Source organism: Solanum verrucosum, unplaced genomic scaffold, assembly GCF_900185275.1.
Source record: "Solanum verrucosum unplaced genomic scaffold, falcon-dt-bn FXZP01000196.1, whole genome shotgun sequence".
Taxonomy (NCBI): Eukaryota; Viridiplantae; Streptophyta; class Magnoliopsida; order Solanales; family Solanaceae; genus Solanum; species Solanum verrucosum.
This window is the reverse complement of record NW_026020420.1, coordinates 2,583,359-2,603,995: the sequence shown is the minus strand read 5'-3', so window position 1 is coordinate 2,603,995 and position 20,637 is coordinate 2,583,359. Positions and strand designations below refer to the sequence as shown.

The 20,637-nt window shown below is 33.1% G+C and overlaps 2 protein-coding genes across 3 annotated transcripts in view; both read left to right on the top strand.

Annotated features, from left to right (window-relative positions):
• LOC125807089 (4-hydroxy-tetrahydrodipicolinate synthase, chloroplastic) overlaps positions 1 to 20,637 on the top strand; it is a 178,691-nt gene that overhangs the window by 135,494 nt on the left and 22,560 nt on the right. The window lies entirely within an intron of this gene.
• On the top strand, positions 1,064 to 10,790 carry LOC125807056 (E3 ubiquitin ligase PQT3-like). Of its 2 annotated transcripts, none has more exons than XM_049486812.1 (17): positions 1,064 to 1,923; positions 2,792 to 2,903; positions 3,388 to 3,469; positions 3,571 to 3,737; positions 3,879 to 3,967; positions 4,431 to 4,499; positions 4,600 to 4,756; positions 4,833 to 4,981; positions 5,168 to 5,332; positions 5,438 to 5,755; positions 5,902 to 5,943; positions 6,077 to 6,344; positions 6,557 to 6,679; positions 7,064 to 7,142; positions 8,211 to 8,920; positions 10,349 to 10,413; positions 10,556 to 10,790. In XM_049486812.1, exons 1-16 carry the CDS (start codon positions 1,758 to 1,760, stop codon positions 10,356 to 10,358), a joined length of 2,706 nt encoding a protein of 901 aa, XP_049342769.1. In that variant the 5' UTR covers positions 1,064 to 1,757; the 3' UTR covers positions 10,359 to 10,413; positions 10,556 to 10,790. The 2 variants fall into 2 exon arrangements, with proteins under 2 accessions (XP_049342769.1, XP_049342770.1); XM_049486813.1 differs by having other exon boundaries at positions 7,067 to 7,142; positions 10,556 to 10,649.

Below are 20,637 nucleotides of genomic sequence, written 5' to 3'. Positions count from 1 at the left end.
GACAAATATATATAACTATTAGCGATCATCATTTCGGTGAACCAAAGGTCGTTGGGGCAACATTATTGATGCCAAAAAGCTATCCAATAGCAATGGTTAACATGGTTAGTCAGCTCTGCATGAGTGGATCCTACTCCGTTGGAACAAGACCGCAAGAGCGATCAAGCTCTGCAAGAGCAAAGGTCAACTGAGTTGAAAGTGGCTTTGCCAAAGTGAGTCAGGCTCTACGAAAGCAGCTGCATTAACAGTTGGTGCATCAGTAGACTTGGATTAAAATCCCAAATATCGGGTAGGCACTCAGGATTTATTCATAATTCCATGAACGTAAATTGAATACGATACCTAATCAGATTCGTTATTTCAGACTCAATGAAGCTATTGAAACTTCTAACGAAAGTCATCTTGAAGAAAGATAAATCTCACACCCAATGCTTCATTTTAGCAAAAAAATCACAAGGTAGCTTGAAACGAGCTTGGAAGCCTTGGGACCTCAACCAAACATCCATTTAGACTTTTGAAGCTTCAAAACTCGGAAACTTGCATAAAAACTTAACGAATTGCCCGGTGACCATCCCAATAAATCATAAATAACTTATGATAGCTATAGAAAAACTAAGAAAATGACCTTGAGGGTCATAACATATATATAACTAATTTTCTTCATAGTCAGAAAAATAGAACTACTTACATATATATCGTATTAGTAGAATGCACTATAATTTTTTTGAATCAGTCAACAAAGAAGCAAAAGAATTAGTTAAGTAATTGACTATGAAGAAAACACCTTAAAAATATATCAATAAATCATAAATAAGAAAACAAATAGATATAGATACACTAGAGAATAATTAACTAAATTAATTAATTAAATTAAAATAAATAATAAGAAAACAATTTGCTACTAAAACGAAATTAAATAATGTGGATTTTTTATTCAAAACAACTGCCTCCACAAAAATTTGGGGCTTAAATTGAAAATAGTAAACCTACATGGACTAATCTGTAACAGAGATCTTTATTGAATTGTATAAAACCTGGAATTCATCCCCAAATTCACCCCGACAATCAATCAGTTTCTCATCCGTGGAAACCCTAGCTCCGACACCCCCCCATAAAGCTTTACTCTTTTGGCTTTCTCTTCAGTTTTCCGTTCGATTCGCTTCGGAATTCAACGGATTTTCCGATGAGTTCACCGTGCGCGAAGTGGAATTGACGTTTTCCGGTAGAGAAAACTCTCCTGTTCTCAGAAGAATTGAAGGTTTATGTTCGGTCTGTCGGCGCTGATTGAGAATTCAATTCAATCGATCTGAAGAATCCGGTGTTCTATAAACCCATAGAATCAGCTCCTGAGTTTATCGGATAGAATCATCAACCTCCTCAAGTGTGTACGCTAAGAGAGACGTTCGGCGTGATTTGATAGATCGGATCGAGGTCGTCCCCAGTCGAAGGAGTAGCGGTAGCAGTGGTTTGATTTTGGTTAATAAGCACGCCTTTAGATATTGCTGCTGAGTGAAGCTTGCGGATTATTTTGCTCGTGGAGGATGTTCAACTAATCTATTGGAGGAATTTGGTTTGACTGATTTTCCTGAGTTATTGAAGAGAAGTTGTGAGCTAGAAAAAAGAGCTTTTAATATTTTTGTACTTTATATCAATTTTCTTTGAGTTCAATATCAGGCCTATTATAATTTTTTGATCGGCCTCTTTGTTGTTATATTGATTGTTTGAGGAAAAAAAGGAATTTTAAGAAAAAAAGAGCTATGTCAGTTTATTTTAAGTTTAAAAGTGCGAAAGATTATGATTCAATTCCAATTGACGGTCACTTTATTACTGTTGGTAACCTGAAAGAAAAAATATTTGAATCCAAGCATCTGGGCAGGGGTACAGATTTTGACCTCGTTGTCACCAACGCCCAGTCTAACGAAGGTTGGTTAGCTTCAATATAGTTAGTCATTTTCGTGCATTCCTAGTTGCATTTCTAGTAGTATTGCGCAAGTTGTTGTGTGACATTGACCTTGGGGTTTAGTGTAACTCAGGCATTGTTCTGGAGGTGTTTCTCGGGGAGTTATTTTGGTTGATTTAATTATCAACTCTCTGCTATCAATACATTTAGGTACTTTAGTATGTGCTGTTTATATTCAAGCATTTTCAAAAAAAAGAAGTGGCTTTTAACAGTCAAGAAGATGATCACAGTGATTCGATTTAATTTTGAGTTGCTAATTTATGCCTTTGAAATGAGAAGGATGATGCATTGACTCTTTAAAGGACCTTTGCATTGTAAAAATGTCTGATTGTAGTTCTCATTCTCTTTGGTGAAATATAATTCTGGCATCTCATCTTAATGGGTTGGCTTACATAATTATACTGATTTAAAAGGAGAGTTGTCTATTCGTTAATGTTTTAGTTTTAGGGTTTGTAACACTTGAGCTAGTACCATATCGTCCTGTGTAGCATTTACCTTAAACTTGGTTATTTGATAGTAGTCGTTGAAGAACTTAACCAATACTACTATGTAATGTACTACCTTGCACACAATATGTACCTTACTAGTGCTAGCCGAGGAAAAAGGTATTATGTAAAGAGCCTATTTCACTCAAGGTTGATGTCACACAGCAAATCTCATGGTCTAGTTGATCCTTTGTAAGGAATATAGTGCTCGACAAATAGTTTGTTTTGATTAAGGCGCTTGAATGGTGGATCATGCCAAATTGATTGCATAATTTGTATTTCCATCCATATGTTTGTGAACTCTACAGGGCTTTATGTGTTTTGTCTTCTCTTTTTGCAATTTCAGAATATCTTGATGAGGACACCTTGATTCCCAAAAATACTAGTGTTTTGATTCGTCGCGTTCCTGGACGACCTCGCATGCCCATAGTAACTGCACCTGTAACAGAACCAGACGAGTATTAATCTTGATCCTTTTGACTCTCATCTGTTAGGTTTATGAATACAAATACTGCTTAATCTTTGAGAATTCAAAATCTTTGGGAAAAGACAGTTTACCTGGATTGGTTACCTTGTTTATTCCATAGAAAAGAGTTGCGTGGGTTTCTCTTCTTCTTGGAGCTGGTGGTGGGGTGTTTACTAAATCTCAAGATCCTTTTTCTTTTATTTTTTCCTTTCCCTTGTGAAGATTGTAGAATGGTGGTGGGGTGGGTATAGGCCTTTGCACTGTGTGGAGGGTGGTTGAAAGGGGGAGGTGTACGGGGGGAGAATAGATGCTGATGCCGTCATTTGCATTTTGTTGAATATGGTGTTCAAAGCTTCTTTTTCCTCCCCCCTCCCCCCAGGGTGGGAATTGGTAATCATATGTCCTTATACTGCTTTTGTCTTTTGGGCTGTGCCATAATAGCTATTTTGAATATGACCAAGATGTGTTTTCTGCAGGCCCCAAGTAGAATACCGATCTGAGGAGGCTCAAGCAGTTAGAAGTAATTTTGTGGGAGGGGAGTCATCTGCCACCAAATATGTAAGCGCCCATAACACTCTGCATTAGGAGAGTCTTGGTGATTGTAGTCGTAACAACTGGTGATCTTTAAGCATACTGAAATATCTATTTCCATTTTGTAGCCTGAAGATCTTGAATGGGATGAATTTGGAAATGATCTGTATGCTATTCCTGAAGCATTACCAGTCCAGTCAAGCAACCAAGTGCAGGATGCTCCTCCTCCAAGTAAAGCTGATGAGGAGAGTAAGATCAAAGCTTTAATTGACACTCCAGCCTTAGATTGGCAGAGGTGGGATGGCTTCCTTTTTCTCCTTTTTAAAATGTTCATGCACACTTGACTCTGTGTTTTTATTGCATTAGCTGTTACTATTTCCTAATATGTGATGATATTGGTATGAAAATGATTCTTATGGTCCTTGTGTTAATGCAGTCAACCCTCTGATGGCTTTGGTGCTGGTAGAGGTTATGGACGAGGTCAAGGTGGAAGAATGATGGGTGGACGTGGTGGGCGAGGTTTTGGTAATTCGCTCTAACTTGTCTGTTAATCTACTATGAATCTTCCTATCCGTGTTGGGTTGAAGGACATTGTTCACTTAAGTGTTTGCTAGCTTGACATAGTAGTCTTTCCATGGCTTCATTTCATTACAACAATTATGCGTTGATCCGAAGCAAGTTGACGGGCTATATGAATCCTTACTGTCCAAGTCACTCCATTTAAGCCGGTCTCAGTCCCACATGCCTTCATTTCATTCTTTTGTAAAATTTAATGACAAAAGACTCATCAAGCCAATTGTAGGTTGAAACTTTTTAAGATCTTGTCGTCAAGTTTCTTTGACTTGCCATGTGGTTGGATAACTGTCAAGATGCTTTTAAGTATGTATTAAATTTTCATGTTGCTACTGGTTAGATGATTTACTAATTGTAATTGAATATTTAGCTGTTTTTTTTTTATGTATGCTCAAATTGAATGCTGCTCTTCCAGGTTGGGGTGGTGGGTTGGAACGGAAAACACCACCACCAGGCTATGTATGCCATCGCTGTAAGGTGCCTGGTATGCTTCTTATTTTTCATCCACCTAGTGGTCATTGTCTATGAAATCTGCTATTAGCATGCTGAGTCATTGTAACCAATTATGACATAAATCATTACAGGGCATTTCATTCAGCACTGTCCAACAAATGGTGACCCCAATTTTGACATTAGGAAAGTGAAACCTCCAACTGGCATTCCGAAGTCCATGTTAATGGCAACCCCAGATGGTTCATATGCTTTACCAAGTGGTGCCAGTGCTGTTTTAAAGCCCAATGAGTAAGATTTCGTGTTATGTTGGTATTATTGAGTTTGCTTGTAACAAGAATGTATATGACTGGCCCACTCGTTGCAGGGCTGCTTTTGAAAGAGAAGTTGAAGGGATGCCTTCTATACGTTCCGTTGGTGATCTTCCACCAGAGCTTCATTGTCCCTTGTGTAAAGAAGTAATGAAAGATGCAGTGTTAACAAGCAAGTGTTGTTTTACCAGTTTCTGCGATAAATGTAAGGAGCAAGCTGTTTAATTTGAGTGTTGTGTTGTTTAAAGAGTTTTTGCTATAAATGCAAGGAGTTTTCTGTTTAATGTGGGTGTAGTGTTGTAGCTTCTACAGTGAAATTTGGTTTTTTACTATTCAATTTTAGTGTGCCTGTATTCTTGAATTTCAAACTGATTGCAAGGGTGATCCTCAGGCATAAGGGATCATATCATCTCGAAGTCGGTGTGTGTCTGTGGGGCCACAAATATACTTGCTGATGACCTGTTACCCAACAAGACCTTGAGGGATACAATTAATAGAATACTGGAATCAAATAATAGCAGTGCAGAGCATGGGGGTAGTGCTCTCCAAGTTCAAGGTCAGTACCAGTTCTAACTCTCTGAACTGTTCTCTCGTTCAAGTCCATTATCTGCTCGATGTTTTTATTAGGCTCAGGTCTTGTCTTTGTTGTTATATCTTCCAGATATGGAGTCAGCGCGCATTCTCCCACCTAAGATTCCATCTCCTTCACAATCTGCAGCTTCAAAGGGTGAGCTGTTACCACCACCACCACCACCACCTCCACCTCTTAAGGAGGAAAATTCTAAATCCCAGGAGATTGCAGAAGAGGGTAAGAATGGCAGTGCTCCTCAGCAAATGTTGGAGAGAGGAAGAACTTTGAAGGTTGCAGATGTTTCTGAAGCTACACATGAGTCCGTTAGTGTTAAAGAACCTGTATCCCCGGGAAGTGCTCCATTGGCTGATGAAGAGGTTCAGCAAAAGCCTGTAGTTGGGGAGGCAGGTAATGGTGCTCTTTCGTTTTACCTCTTTGGATTCGCAAGTTATTGTTTTTTTCTTACCGAGCACCCTAGAGGAGATGCTTTGGTTTCTTACTTCCCTTGGATCGGGAAGTGTTCTCATCTAGATATTCTTCTTTTGTGTTTTCAGGAAAGAAAAAGAAGAAGAAAAAAACACGAATGGCTTTGAACCGTATGCACTCATTTCCCTTCCTCTTGTGCACATATTGATAGATTTTTTGGAATAAAACTTTGATTATTATGTCTGCGTTCTTGATGGAGCTTTGTACACTTCCTAGTTCCTAAATTACTGGATGCCCTTGCAGCTGCTGCTGCTGAGATGCAGTGGAGAGCTGCTCAAGATCTTGCTGCTGAGAATTATATGATGTCTATGGGTCCTGCTGCCTATAATCCATATTGGACAGGCATGCAACCTGGACTAGATGGGTTTGGAGCCCCTTATCCTGGTGCCATGCCATACAATCCTTATGGGATGGGTCCTCTAGATGTGCCCTTTATGCCGCCTCCTGTCGTACCACATGATCCATTTGGCGGACAAGGTTTTATGCTGCCTTTCGGTCCTCCAATGCAGAGGTATAACTTCCATTGTATTTTATTCTAAACTTCTCTCTGTTTAATCTCTGATAAGTATTTTCACATGTTTTCGGGTCTCTCTCTTGCAGTTTCTGATAATGGTCACATATTGTAGTTTAACTACTTTTATATTAATGTATCTGTATACATATTTGTTGGCGCATTTGAGATTAGCGGTACCTGACTGGATAAAATTGGCCACCAAATTTTAGGGACCTTGCAGCAGACTTTGGGATGGGATTTAATGCTGGCCCACCAATCATGAGCAGAGAAGAATTTGAGGCTAGAAAGGCTGATCTGAGAAGGAAGCGTGAGAGCGAGAGACGTGGAGAGAGGTAATTTGACCATTCTTGTTAATTCTCAGCACATTATGGTGCTCTTTCCGTGGGTGATGTTAAATCACATTCAGTGGTCTGAGCACTATGCATTGAGGTTTTGCAAAGAATTTACATGTCATGGTTCATTTCATCTTGGTGGATGATATTGAAATTACGTTCAATGGTTGAGCTTTGAGTATTGAGGTTTTTGCGCTCTGTTTACTCCAAGTGCTTCTGTATAACTTAGGTTTTATATACTTGGAAGTCATGTTGCTATCAATTTACACAATCTATTTGTATCCTCCTTAGTAGGTTATTATTGTCAACCGTCATTGTCTTTTCTGCTTCTACTCTTTTGATTACCTTTAATGACAGTTTGATAATATCTTTTGTCATTTCCAGCAGGGAGTTCCCTAAAGACAGGGAACATGCAAGGGAAGTTGGGAGCACTGCTGATGGTCCTTCCCTGAAACCCAAATCTGTATGTATCTTGATCATCAAATATTCTTGGCTATTTTGGCCCTATATTTTAGTTGACATGCTGTGTGTTATGGGAAAAGTTTGGCTTGGTTTAGCCAAGAAGCAGCTAACAGCTAGTTTCCAGTTTCATCTTTCTATTACATGTAAAGTAACAAAATCAACAGTCTTGGAGACTGAATTTCTAGGATAATTTTCTAAGATCACAAGTACAGGGCACATTTCTTTGGATTACCTTGATAGGGGGTTCTTGACAATTGAGCGTATTGAAGATCAGTTTCCAATAATGCAAAAGGGGATATATGACTTCCTACCGTAGTTGGTGCTCCTTTCGAATGCCTGATGTTGCTTGATGACAAACGATATTGTGGCAGTTTTTTGTTGCCGGGCAGTTGACTGGAGCTCAATTTAGGAGCTATCAGAACAGTACCCATTAAGATGTTGGTTTATATTTTTTGTTAGTTCGTTTTTCTGGTTTCTGTTCATTGGATGTGGTGGATGATAAGTGATTTTGTTCCCTTATTTACGTCCCTCTTTTTTTTTTAAAATAAACCTTTTCCCAACAGCATCGAGATTTGGCTATTGCAAAAACGTTTTATGATGAAACTGTTCGCCTAATTTGACAAAAATGATGAAGTGGATAGGACTCCAAAATAACAAAAATGGAGTGACATTTGATTGGTCCCTAGAAATGTACGAAGGTGTATTGATTTTAAATATTTGCTACACCTCTTAAAATTAAAAGAAAAACGAAGTGCAGAAAAAAGAACTCAAACTGAGGAATCCTTTTTTGAAAACTCAACCTGAATTGAAGAGCCTATTGTTGAGAGTTGTAAATTTCTCAGTTCTCAAATAAATAAATAAAGAGATGTAAATTTCTTTCTCAAGAAAAAAATTTGTTGTAAAATTTAATATCCTCTCCTTTTGTAGTGCGTGTATTTCCTTCAATGTTTTTTTTTTGAATAACCGTTAATCTCCTAATTTTTTTATGGCTTTAGACCTGCATTGTGTTTTTGATTCTTATTTGTTTTTGCAATAGTTGATATTAATATGTTCATTGATGATTCCACAGAAAGCTCCGTCGAGCTCCAGCCGTCCCCGCCAACCTGAGAGGCCTTCCCCAGACCTTGACCACCGCCGACGTGAGAGGCCATCGCCAGACCTTGATCACCACCGCCGACCTGAGAGACCATCGCCAGATCTTGACCACCGCCGCCGACCTGAGAGGCCATCGCCAGACCTTGACCACCACCGCCGACCTGAGAGGCCATCACCAGACCGTGATTACCCCCGCCGACCTGAGAGGCTGTCTCCAGACCGTCGATCGCGTGACCCTGAACTTCCTCGCCCTTCTTCCAAGAAAAAGTATGAAGATTATGACGATCATCACCATGAGGACCGCCACCGCCATGAGGACCGCCATCAGCGCGAGCATACCCATCGCAGTAGCAGTAGCCATCACCGTTCAGAATCTTCAGCTAGCACCAAACCATCCTCCATAGGCCCATCTGAACCGCAATCCAAATCCGTTGATAAGAGGAAGGCGAGTGTTTTTTCTCGTATCAGTTTCCCAGCTGAAGATTCAGCAGCAGCTTCAAAGAAGCGAAAGGTGCCATCCTCAAGTGAAATGCCAGTGAGTTCTTCGGCGAGCCACAGGGGTGGCACAACAAATGGGTATCATGGAGAGCACAAAATGACTACTGGATCAAGGAAGAGTGCCACTGCGAGTGTGGATTATGAGAGCAGTGATGATGATCGGCACTTCAAAAGGAAGCCTTCAAGGTACGAACCATCTCCTCCACCAGCTTTTGTAGGGTGGGAAGAAGAGGAGCAGGAGGGGCCTCCTCCTAGGCATAGCAAGGGGTCAAGGGGAAGGGGGTAATCTGCATATAAGTTATATTTGCATTTTTCACTTCTTTAGTATGTCAATTATTTGCATTTCACTTGTAGGACTATACTGGGGTATGTTGTTGTTGTTGACTTTCTAATGTGTCGGTTGACCATTTTCTTGGGTTCTTTCCAGCTATTCTGTTTGTAGATTTTGACATAATACTGTCTTCAATATTTAGAGTTGAGCGTACGTACATTGCATTGATTCTTTTTTTTTGTTTCTCGTTTCTTTGTCGTGTCCTGTAATAGAGTTGATTGTTCATTTGTGCATTATGTATTAGTTTTACTGTCTTGGCAAAAAAATGTGTTGCTGGCTTTACTGTCTTAAATGTAGCTTTACTTATCTAGGTTTGTTTATCTAAGGAACACAGCAAAATAGCCCATAACAAAAGCAAAGGCGTTTACTTGTGAGAAAGATTTTGATTTTTTAATTGGTGTGGCACTATAAGACAGCTGTAATTCCATGCCAATGTTGTCAATGTTGCTAGTTGTCTCATGATTAGATCTTGTCCAATTGCTCTGAGCTCCTTTTATGCTTAGATAAATGGTAAGTTTTAACCTTAATATTCCTTATAATTGTCACTTAACTGATACATTGTGGCACCTTGGTCTTGTCCAGCATCAAGAAAGAAAAATTGATGTATATTGAGATGGTGCTTTAATTGTCCATGTACACAAAGATAGATCTCTCTTTCATGTAAACCTGTGAGCATTTACACATCACTTGACTGACATGTAGGGCATGAGTACAGCAGAGTATGTGCCCCATTTTTAGCTTCTTCTGGTGGTGTGTTAGTGATGTTTTAGGGGCTTATAGTTAATATGAGTCTCGTTTGTCATGCTGACAAAAAAGGATCTGGTTAGTTGTGAACATTGTTGGCTTATACTCTTTGGCATCCTGTCTTATGATATTTATTATAATATAGTTCTTTAGCTGGCAGAATTCTGAACGACAAAAGAATTCACGGGAAGGAAGAGAAAAAAGAGAATAAGATAGACGTCACTACTTTGTTTTGTACATACAACTTATGTAGAGGAGCCTGCACAGATTCACTTGCATGCTTTTTAGTTTGACAGTTGTATGCTAATAGTCAAAACTTTGTCACTAAGTATTGTGAGAATATCACTTTGAAGCTTTGATGGGAACCATCTCAAAGTGTATGTTGCATTATAATCAGTTGTTTTTCTTTCTAAATGTTGCTATGTCATTTTTGTTTAAGATGCCAGTGGAGTTCTCAAATCTGGCATTCCTGTCGTAGCTTCATAATGTCCATGTGGTCCTTTTTCTACATATGCTTAACTCGTTTGTTCTCGATGCAGATTGAGATAGTATATGATGAGGGAGAGACTGGATCAAAAAGAATCTTGCATGGATATACATACAGGTAGAGAATAGTTCTTGTTCGACATTTTTCACATATTTGCCTCTCAGACAATGCTAGTATTTTCACTTACATGCACTGTCTAATACCTTTTCTGTTTCACCTCGTTTCATTTGAATTGACATTTTGTTTAATCGGGGTGCAGATTCAGATGGCGCGGGCATCTTTGAAACATTCAAATCTGGATCGACTTTCCTGAGTGATACCATCTACTTCACAAAGTTCTCAGTGCAACGTTATGAGTTTGATCCTTGAGAGATGGGTACAGCACAAATTTGCGCATCCAAGGATCGTCAAAACATGAACGTTCTAGTGAATTGTTGTAGATTCTATCTAAGAATTGTATTATCTTATGAATGCTACATAGTTGTTTTTAGTTAATTGCAAACAACACCAAAATTTCAAAAATAAGATCGCGCGTTCTCCATTTTTATGGCAATTTTTTCATTATTATGTGGCATTGCAGTTTTCATATATTTTATCATTGTGGGTTATCTCCTATTGGTTTAGACTGTATTTTCACTGCAATCTTATAACTTGCCTTGATGTGTAGTTGGAAGTGATCTAACAAAGTGAAAGAGGTTGTTTGGCTATCACTATAAGAATAGTGCTAAAATATTCTCTCTCCGTTACTTTTTATATGTCATCCTTACTAAATATAGTTGGTCTATAGTACTTATCGTTTCATAAAATCAATGCATAAATTATAATATTCTCCCTATTATACCCTTGATAGTTAATTAGTTTTGAAAATAGATATTTGATCAATCTAGGAAAACTAATAAGTATTTAATGTTCATTGTAATTACTTTATACATTGATTAATTATTCTCACATTGGATTACTCTATAAAATGTGATTTTGAAAAAGATTTTCAACAAACAAATTAAAAATAAAAGATGGATTTATATCATTTATTGAAAAGTTATCTAAAAAATATTAAATAAGGGTAGAATTATAAACTTAGTTTCTTGAGATTACTGTATCACATAATTTTAAAAAGAAAATTACTTGCTTGCATAGATGTTCTCCTCAAACATATAATTGTGTTTTTAATTATATTAATGCATTTATTAAAATCTCGCACATTGTTAATATTATGTTTTTATGTTTTGTAATGTATTAAAATTTTAAAATAACAAACAATATAAAACAACTACAATAATAATATGCCTCGTGAAACTTTACTAAGTGGACTTTATCATTATCTCGTGAAAGAAAGAAGATTGTTTTTAAAAGACCTTAACTCAAGTATAGCGCCTAAAAAAAAGAACAATGTCGATAATAAAATAATGTGATAATTAAATTACAGTACACAATATAATAATAATTTAAAACTAACGATTTTTAAAAAATTACAACATAGTATAAGAGTAAGAAGTAACAGAAAATAGTAACATCATATTTTCATTAATTGCAATTAAGACTCAAATATTATTATTGAAAGTACACAACTTATCAAATTTTTATAATTATTACAAAGACAGAGCTGTTTCACTTAAAATAGGTGGGGTCCACTGACCGCTATTTATTTATTGGTATAATTAAAGAGGTTCATAATTGACACCTCAATATTTAATTTTTAATTTTCAGAACTTTTACTTCGAAATTAAAAGTGGGTGCAGAAACCAAATTGAGAAACAATAAATCATACAGACAAAGTCATAATTTCATTAGAGTTACTTATACGGAATTATTATTATTTTTTTAAAAAATAATATTAAAAAAAAAAACAGAATAAATGGATAATTAATGGTATCTGAAACAAGTCACCCCAAGATCCAGTGCTTAAAAAAAATAGTACTTTTTTACAATGTCAGATAATTCATTTATGTCACGGTCACCTGCTTAAAATTTCTTGCATTACAACTATGATGGAAGATTGGATCGTTCGGATTGAATATGAAAATTTCGGTTTTAATTTATTTTTATATTGAAGTAATTACAATGTAGATTCAATTTAGTCGGGAAGCAATTTCTTTTTAAATTGGGCTTTACGTAACATCAATCTACATGAGGAGAATTAACCTAAATAGCCATAAGTTAACCAATCAAACTAAAAATAGTTATGTATGATATGTGTACAATCAGTGTATATAATATATATATAAAAAAATCTATTTATATAGAATTGGAAAAGTAGACATAATCCCTGAATTGACTATTTGTATAAAAATTCCTAATACAAATTAATCGAGGCTCTAAAATAAGTACCTGGCATAAGCGGTCTCACAATTATCTCCAATTGAATGTACTAATTACTATAGACATTGCAATTGAATTAAAGGTAGGTGCTAATGACTAAACGAGGACAATTAAACAACAATTAGGTCAACATTGAATTGCTCATATATAATTGCTTAATACCAAACTAACTCAAATTCATGTATATCTTGCCATGATGACCTTTACCTAAAATTATATTGCATAGGAAATTATAGTAAATTCAGATTTAATTACTACCAAATTTATTGACTAGTTGTATTGTGAGTTTTTTTTTTTGTTGATATTTCTTCAATTGGGAATTTGAAATTATGACTTCAAATTGCATGTTTAAATATTACTTTGAATTTAATATGTTAAGTGTCACAACCCTCTATGATACTTGGACAAATTGAATAATATTTTTGTTATAAAAAAAATAGATCAATGGCTTCTATGATAATTTATGTACATGTTGGTTGTTCACTTCAATCTTTTTAACATTTCACAATAAAATTAAGGAAATTCCAAGATACTATAAGTTATTATAAGTAGGGGCGGAGGTAGAAGTTTGTATATTGGTTCACAAAAATTTAGTGATTTTTATGCATATTATGAAATTAACTAAGTAGTTGATTGTAAACTCAATTATTATTATAATATTAACTTGAAGTCGACATAGGAATTCATCAACTTCAACCCTTCCATTATAACTCATTTTATATCCTTTATGATACAATAATGTACATGCATTTTCATCATAATTCATGTAAAAATCTTTTTAATTAAAATTTATTGGCTAAGGAAGTTCTTCTATTTGTTTTTCCTACTAAATCAATTAAGTTTAGAGGTAATTTACAATACAACTCCAAAAATAATTATAATATTATGCGAAGATAGATTCTTCTTTTTTCGATTTCATGTCTGATGTCGAATATCTACATTGAAATCTGATTAACTAAGAATTCACACATTACAATAGTCCATTTCTAATCACTCATAACAAGATTTTTTCTATACTCACAAACTAGAAAACTCTTCAATACAATTCCATTTTTCCATGATAATCATTTTATTAATCAAACTTCAAACTAATAGTAAATGCTAGTACATGCATAGTTGACTTTCTTGTTTTCTTGTGTAGTTAATAGGAATTAGATAAAAAAAAATTAAAATAACACGAAATTGATTACGATAAAATCCATAGGTAGATGATAGATCTGCATTCATGATTCTAACAGTTGAGTGTTAAATAAAATTATATATTTTAAAGAAAAATAATAATAATATTACGTCTATGTGACACGATCTTGGTGTTGTTTAGTATGAAAGAAATTCATTTTTTAAGAAATATTATTCACCATGATACAAAAAATAATTAATTTTATGGCATTTTTTTAATCATAAAATTATATATTTTTAAGAAAAATAATAATAATATTGCGTCAATGCGACACGATCTTCATGTTGTTTAGTATGAAGAAATTCATTTTTTAAGAAATATTATTCACCATGATACAAAAAATAATTAATTTTATGGCATTTTTTTAATCATAAAATTATATATTTTTAAGAATAATAATAATAATATTGCGTCAATGCGACACGATCTTCATGTTGTTTAGTGTGAAGAAATTCATTTTTTAAGAAATATTATTCACCATGATACAAAAAATAATTAATTTTATGGCATTTTTTATGAATTATTGACCGCTATATCATGTCATTACTCATATATTATGTTAAGACTTATATTGTCACTTCAATATTTCGAGGAAAGTATACTTTTAAAAACAATTCAAATATAACATATATATTTCTTACATATCTATAAAGGACTAATAACATAGTACAATTTAATTAAGAAAATCAAGAATAATTAATCCAATTAGCAATCAAGAATATATATATATATATATATATTTGGGGAAGGTGAATGCAATGATAATAGGTGTATAATTAGTGTATAATAAATGTATAATTCATATATCATGAATATACACCAACTATACACAATTTAATGGTTATTCATCAATTATACACTGCATATTTTTAAATATATAAATTGAATTTTACTTCAATTACACACTGCAAATGCAATGTATAATTAGTATATATAATTAGTTTACCAGTAATTAGAAACCAAAAGTTCTAGTATATAATTAATAGATATTAATATTTTTGATCGAGCGATCAAATTTTGTAACTTTGCCTTTATATTATCCTTTTGTTGATTTCCACCAACCTTTGCAGCCATATATTATCACATGAATTAATCAGATATGAAAACTCAACCATCATAATTTCAACAAATATATTAAGGTGCAATAAATAGTGGACCAGTATGAGAATATTACTCTCTCCATCATGTTAAATTAACTCTCTAATAATATCATATTATAAATGATAGTAAAATAATTAAAGTTTTCTTTTGATTAATGTTTTTTTTAACAAACATATAAAAGAGAAATATGACAGATAATTTGTGACGAATAAATCAAGTAATATTTAAGCCGCTTATATAAAAAAATTTTGGTGGTGTCACAAATGTATTTTCAATAAAACAGTAATTCATAATAAATCGCCATAAATAATTTCAATCTAATAATATCACGCCAACCCTATTAAAACTGGTAACAAATAGTATATATTTATCAATCACCCAAATAATTTACTTCCTCCTGTTCTTTTAAAATGATTTTATAATGTGTCCCACAATTATTGAAAAATTTACTAGTGAATATACAAAGTTGTTCACAATTTACTATAGCAACAGTAAGTTCATAAAAAATAAAAATAATAATAAAAAAGCTTTCTTGATATATATAATAACAATAAAAATGACAATTATTTTGAACTGTTTTTAATCGACTAGAAAGTCATTCAAAAGTGACAGGAGGAAATAGTTAAATATACACTAAAATTATGAAAAAGTGTCGCGGGGGGGGGGGGGGGGGATTACACTTATATATGATTAATAACGATTTATAATTGATTCTAACTTAATTTGGACGGAGGAAAATTAATGTTGTAAATAAATAAATAAAAATTGGGAAGATGTGTTTAACATGACCTATTAATTTCATGTCATTAATTAATAAACAAGCCCATCATGATACGTTACTCTTGAATTTATAATGGATAGCTATTGAAAATTAATATGAGTGAGGTTTGGATTTGTTAGAAAATTTAGTTGGAAGCTTTAAATACTATGTTATAAATTTTCTTGTGTTTTGTATGTATTGTGTATCTATAGATTTACCAAGAAAACACACACAAACACACAGTGACAATTGTTATATACACGTAGTCGAAACCAGAATTTTAACCTTATAGGTTTTGAATCAAGTGTTAAAATCTGAGTTCTAAATTAAATATTAGTACATATTTAATAAATTATTAAAATAATAATACTATTTAAGCGAAAATTATTAAATTCAATCAAACTCGTATCTGAACTTCTAGCTCCGCTCCGTATATACACCTTTTATCACTATTGACCAACTCTCTTTAGCATGCAATGAATGAATTCCCTCTCCCAACCCCCCTTTAATTTTCCCAGCACTGTATGCACTTAATAGTTTTAATTGCAAAATATTTACTCCAATTTTCCTTTTTCAGCAAACCATCTTGGCATTTTTCCAACCATTAATAAATTTACAACCCCTCAATTTAAACTAGCAAATTTTTATGGTGAGGTGGCAAGCTCTTTTAGTTACGGTTTCAACAGAATTTAATATTTTTTGCTAATTTTTTTTATACATATAAAATAATAGCAAACAAATATAATTGTGATTCAGAACTCATAAACTAAGAATTCTTGCTTCATTTTTAAGTAAGTATTCCTTAATTCTTGATCAAAGACTTCGAATTTGAGCTTTCGCACGTCTTTGGCACGTAATGTCTTTTGCATGTAACGTCTTAATCAATACTAAAAATGGATATCGAACACTGAACAGGAAAATGAAAATAATTTATTCATCTTTCAATTAATTCATTCAATTGATTTATTGTCAACTCCCTCTCTCCCTCTCTTAATTTCTCTCACTAAAAGTCTTACTTGTTCTCCAACCCCTCTCCCTATAATTTAATTAAGCTTTAAAAGCAATCTCATCTCTACCTTCAATAGTTCCCATTATATAATATGGCCTTTTACAAGTCCAAAAATCATCATCTAGGACCACAAAATAAGTATAACTAATTGTTTATCTTTGTGGTGGTTCCGGTCATATCTCCTCCGTACTCTGCCGTATCGTTCCGACTACAAAAATCCCTCACTTCGATCTCAAGGTATTAAAAAAATCTTGTTATTCTTTTTGATTCCTCAATTTTTGAAATTTTTACATCATCAAATATTGTTTTACCTGTTATAACAAGTTACTTATTATGTTCTTCATATTCGCTATAAAAAAGTTATTTAAAATTATAATTTTAAATGATGTGATATCATATATATATATATATATACTGTTGTTTTAGTTCAACTCTTTCTTTTGGGGTCTTTGATTTAAGAAATTTATATTATTAATGTGATTTTACTTGTTATAACAGATGAATTATTATTTTTTAAGTGAATGACTTGATATCGTAAAAATTCTTTGATTAATTTTTTTTTTTTTTTTGGTTTGATTTTAGAATGAGCAGGAGAAATGGAAATGGTTCAAGGCTTGATCTAAAATTGAATTTGTCACCACCACCAAGAGTGAACCACGTGGCGCCACAAGTGGAGTCGCCGACAAGGTCATTGACCATGTCCCCGACGAATTCATGTGTGTCATCTGATGATTCGTCGGGGGGTCAACGTGGTTCCAACAGCCCCGAAGCGGTGACTTCGATGCTGTTGGTTGGTTGTCAAAGGTGTCTTATGTATGTTATGTTATCGGGAGTTAATGATCCACCAAGGTGCCCAAAATGCAAGAGTACTTGTTTGCTTGATGTTATGTATGAGAAAAAATAAGAAGTATTGGGTCGGTCAAGATCAAATCCATCAGATTCTCGTATTATTACTAGGTCTACAATATCGCCGTCCTGCCCCCACCTTAAAAAAAAATATATATGAAAAACTAAAACCCTTGTATCGCTTTTTTCGACTTTCTATAAATAGCACTATATGAGCTCCATTTTGACTTTTTAAAAAAAAATGAAAAAATGAAAGAAGGGAAATTTGGAGCTTCTATAGTGCTATGTATTATTTTATTTTTATTTTTATGGGTTGATGAATTTCTAGGTTAATTAGGTTTGTTTCTAGTCTAGGAAAGTATGGTGATCTTGGAAAATTAAGTAGAAGGGAGTGTTTTATTAGTGTTGGTTTGTTTAAGGTATGTTCTTGTTCTATCTTTAGAAAAAAGACTATGTAAAAGGGCCAAGTGAAAAAAGGTCATGTTTTCTTATGAAAAGAAAAAAAAAAACTAATGGTAGTTTTTTCAAGAAATGATTTCTTTTGATGTTGTTTAACTTTATTTATGTTAATATTTTGAAATTTTAGTTGCGTGCGAAATTTATAATTTTTATAATAATGATTACTTTTCGATTACAAGAACTGAAAAGACACGAAATTTGAAAGTCTATAATAGTAAGTGATTTTTGATTATAAAAGCTGAAAAAGATGTTTACTTGCGTGCGAAATTTATAATTTCATAATAGTGATTAATTTTCGATTACAAGAACCGAAAAAAACTAATCATAAAATAAAAAATGTTGTGTCACTTTCAAATTTTCAATCTTGATGAATGCCCACAAAAATTGGTAAAACATCAATTGATTAGTCTGATTTTCTTCCTTATGATATATCCAGTCTTAAAACCCCCTTGGCCCCTTTATATAAACCTTGTAGTGGGGCCAAAATTCTAAAAATCAATTGAAAATATATACACCACAAGAAATTTATAACATTCATTATTAAGAAAAAGCTGAATTTAATTAACAATGAATAAATTTTATAGTAAAATAATAAAATTCATCGCTAATTTTATTTGGTGATAAATTAACAATTTTTTGTTACTAACAAAAGAGCGATAAATAACGATGAAGTTCATTGAGTATTGGAAATCAAAGATATCAATTTCTAAAAGAATTAAAAATGTAGGGTTAAGTAATGTGAGAAGTTCGATGTATATAACATCAATGGAAAAGTAACATGTTGCACATTAAAGAGTATTAAAGTGCTGATAATAATTAATTATATATATGACATTATTATTCAAATTTATAATCGTATAAATGCAACTAATTAATGTGATGTAACAATACCTATATGCAGAAATAGGAGGGGCTGGCCATTGATCCTTATTTCTTTTTTAATATTATGATATTATTGCATAAAAATCATAATTCAAATATCTAAATGCTAATAAGTAATAACGGTTGAAATTAAGGGTATTTTTTTTTGTCAAATAATGGAAACAATAATTGACGGTTGAGATAAAGAGATTGCTTCATATGATTAAATACAAATTAAATGTTTGTGCTAAATTCATGATCAAGTACTGTTATAATTTGTTCCAATTTATTTTACTTGTCATCCTTATAAAAAATAAACTATTCAAAATAATTATCATTTAAAAAAAAAATTAAGATATATAAAATAGAAATAATTTAATTATATTATCAAATCTGTTAATATTTTTTAAAGACATATATTTTTAAAAATGATAATTAAAATAAATGAGTATCTATTTTTTCCCCCTTGAATTGGGCATTTTACTCTTCCCTTAATGTCCCCCCTCATTTAATTCTGTTTCTACTCTCTTCCTCATGACTAAAGGCAGTAAACTAACCACATGGTGCATCGGATGAGGTTGTCCTTTCCTTAATCAGATATTTCATATTCGAGCTATGAATATAGAAAAATTCTTCATAGAGAGCACTCGCCCCTTTCCCCAAATGGGGCCCTACGCCGTGGAAATCCGAAATACTCAAATTCTAATGCGGATATTGAACACTGAGTGAGAAACAAAAAAAAAGGATGGTAAACTAATTGGGATGGGATAATAAGTTAGTATATCTTTTTGTATTTAATTAGAGTTTCTAAGTTAATTTCTTAAAATAAAAATATCTTAGTAAAGCGTTTTACTATTAAAGTTAAACTTGCTAGCAAGAATTTTAATTAATCAAACTCACAAGCAGATACAAAAGATCGTGTGAAAAAAACAATCCTCGCCTTTCTCTCACAACTTTTTCTAGTGTTGCGATTCATTTTCATATGCTACAATTAAACTATCTTTTAACTTTTGAAAGAAACCTGCATCAAGACTCTACTAATCAATGAACACAAACATACAACCACAAAGATTTGAGATTGTATTAAATATAATCAGACTTCTCAATAATAATATTTTAATATAATAAATAAGTGATTGTTTTGTCATAACAATTTATAAATATGAGAACAAACGATGATATTACAGAGAGGTTTAATTATATATTAGAGCAAAACTCATAAATACGGAGAGGTTTAATTGTCCTTTCTTGATTTGTCAAAATGGACAAGTAAATAGGGACAACTAAAAGAGAAAATATGGACAAGTAAATAGGGACAAATGAAATATTAAAGTAAAATTTGCCAGTAAGAATTTTAATTAATCGATCTCGAAAGTAGATACAAAAGTTCATAGGGAAAAAACAACCCCCATCTTTCTCCCACCACTTCTTCTAGAGTTGCAATTCATTTTCACATGCTACAATTAAACTATCTAATTAACTTTTTAGAAAGAAGCCATCAAGACTCTACTAATCAATAAATGCAAACACAATTAACCACAAAAGGTTTTGAAATTGTATTAAAAACATTATATATAACACATAATCAAATCTTTCATGCTATGTCATTATTTTGTTTTAACAATTAAAAAGCATAAGAACAAACGACGATATTACAGAGAGGTTTAATTATATCTCAGTACAAAGCTCATAAATACACATTAATGTGAGGCTAATATAGTCAAGATTGGGCCAGTGATAGAGGGAACATAAATGCTAGTATTTTCAAGTTGATGTAACAAATTCTAACCAGAATAAATCATGGGA

What these genes read in the sequence shown, in the direction of transcription:
- LOC125807056 (XM_049486812.1), top strand. Translation starts at nt 1,758, where the DNA reads ATGTCAGTTTATTTTAAGTTTAAAAGTGCGAAAGATTATGATTCAATT. An exon ending in GCCTGTAGTTGGGGAGGCAG is followed by an intron (nt 5,756 to 5,901) that starts GTAATGGTGCTC and finishes TTGTGTTTTCAG; the next exon opens with GAAAGAAAAAGAAGAAGAAA. An exon ending in AACACGAATGGCTTTGAACC is followed by an intron (nt 5,944 to 6,076) that starts GTATGCACTCAT and finishes ATGCCCTTGCAG; the next exon opens with CTGCTGCTGCTGAGATGCAG.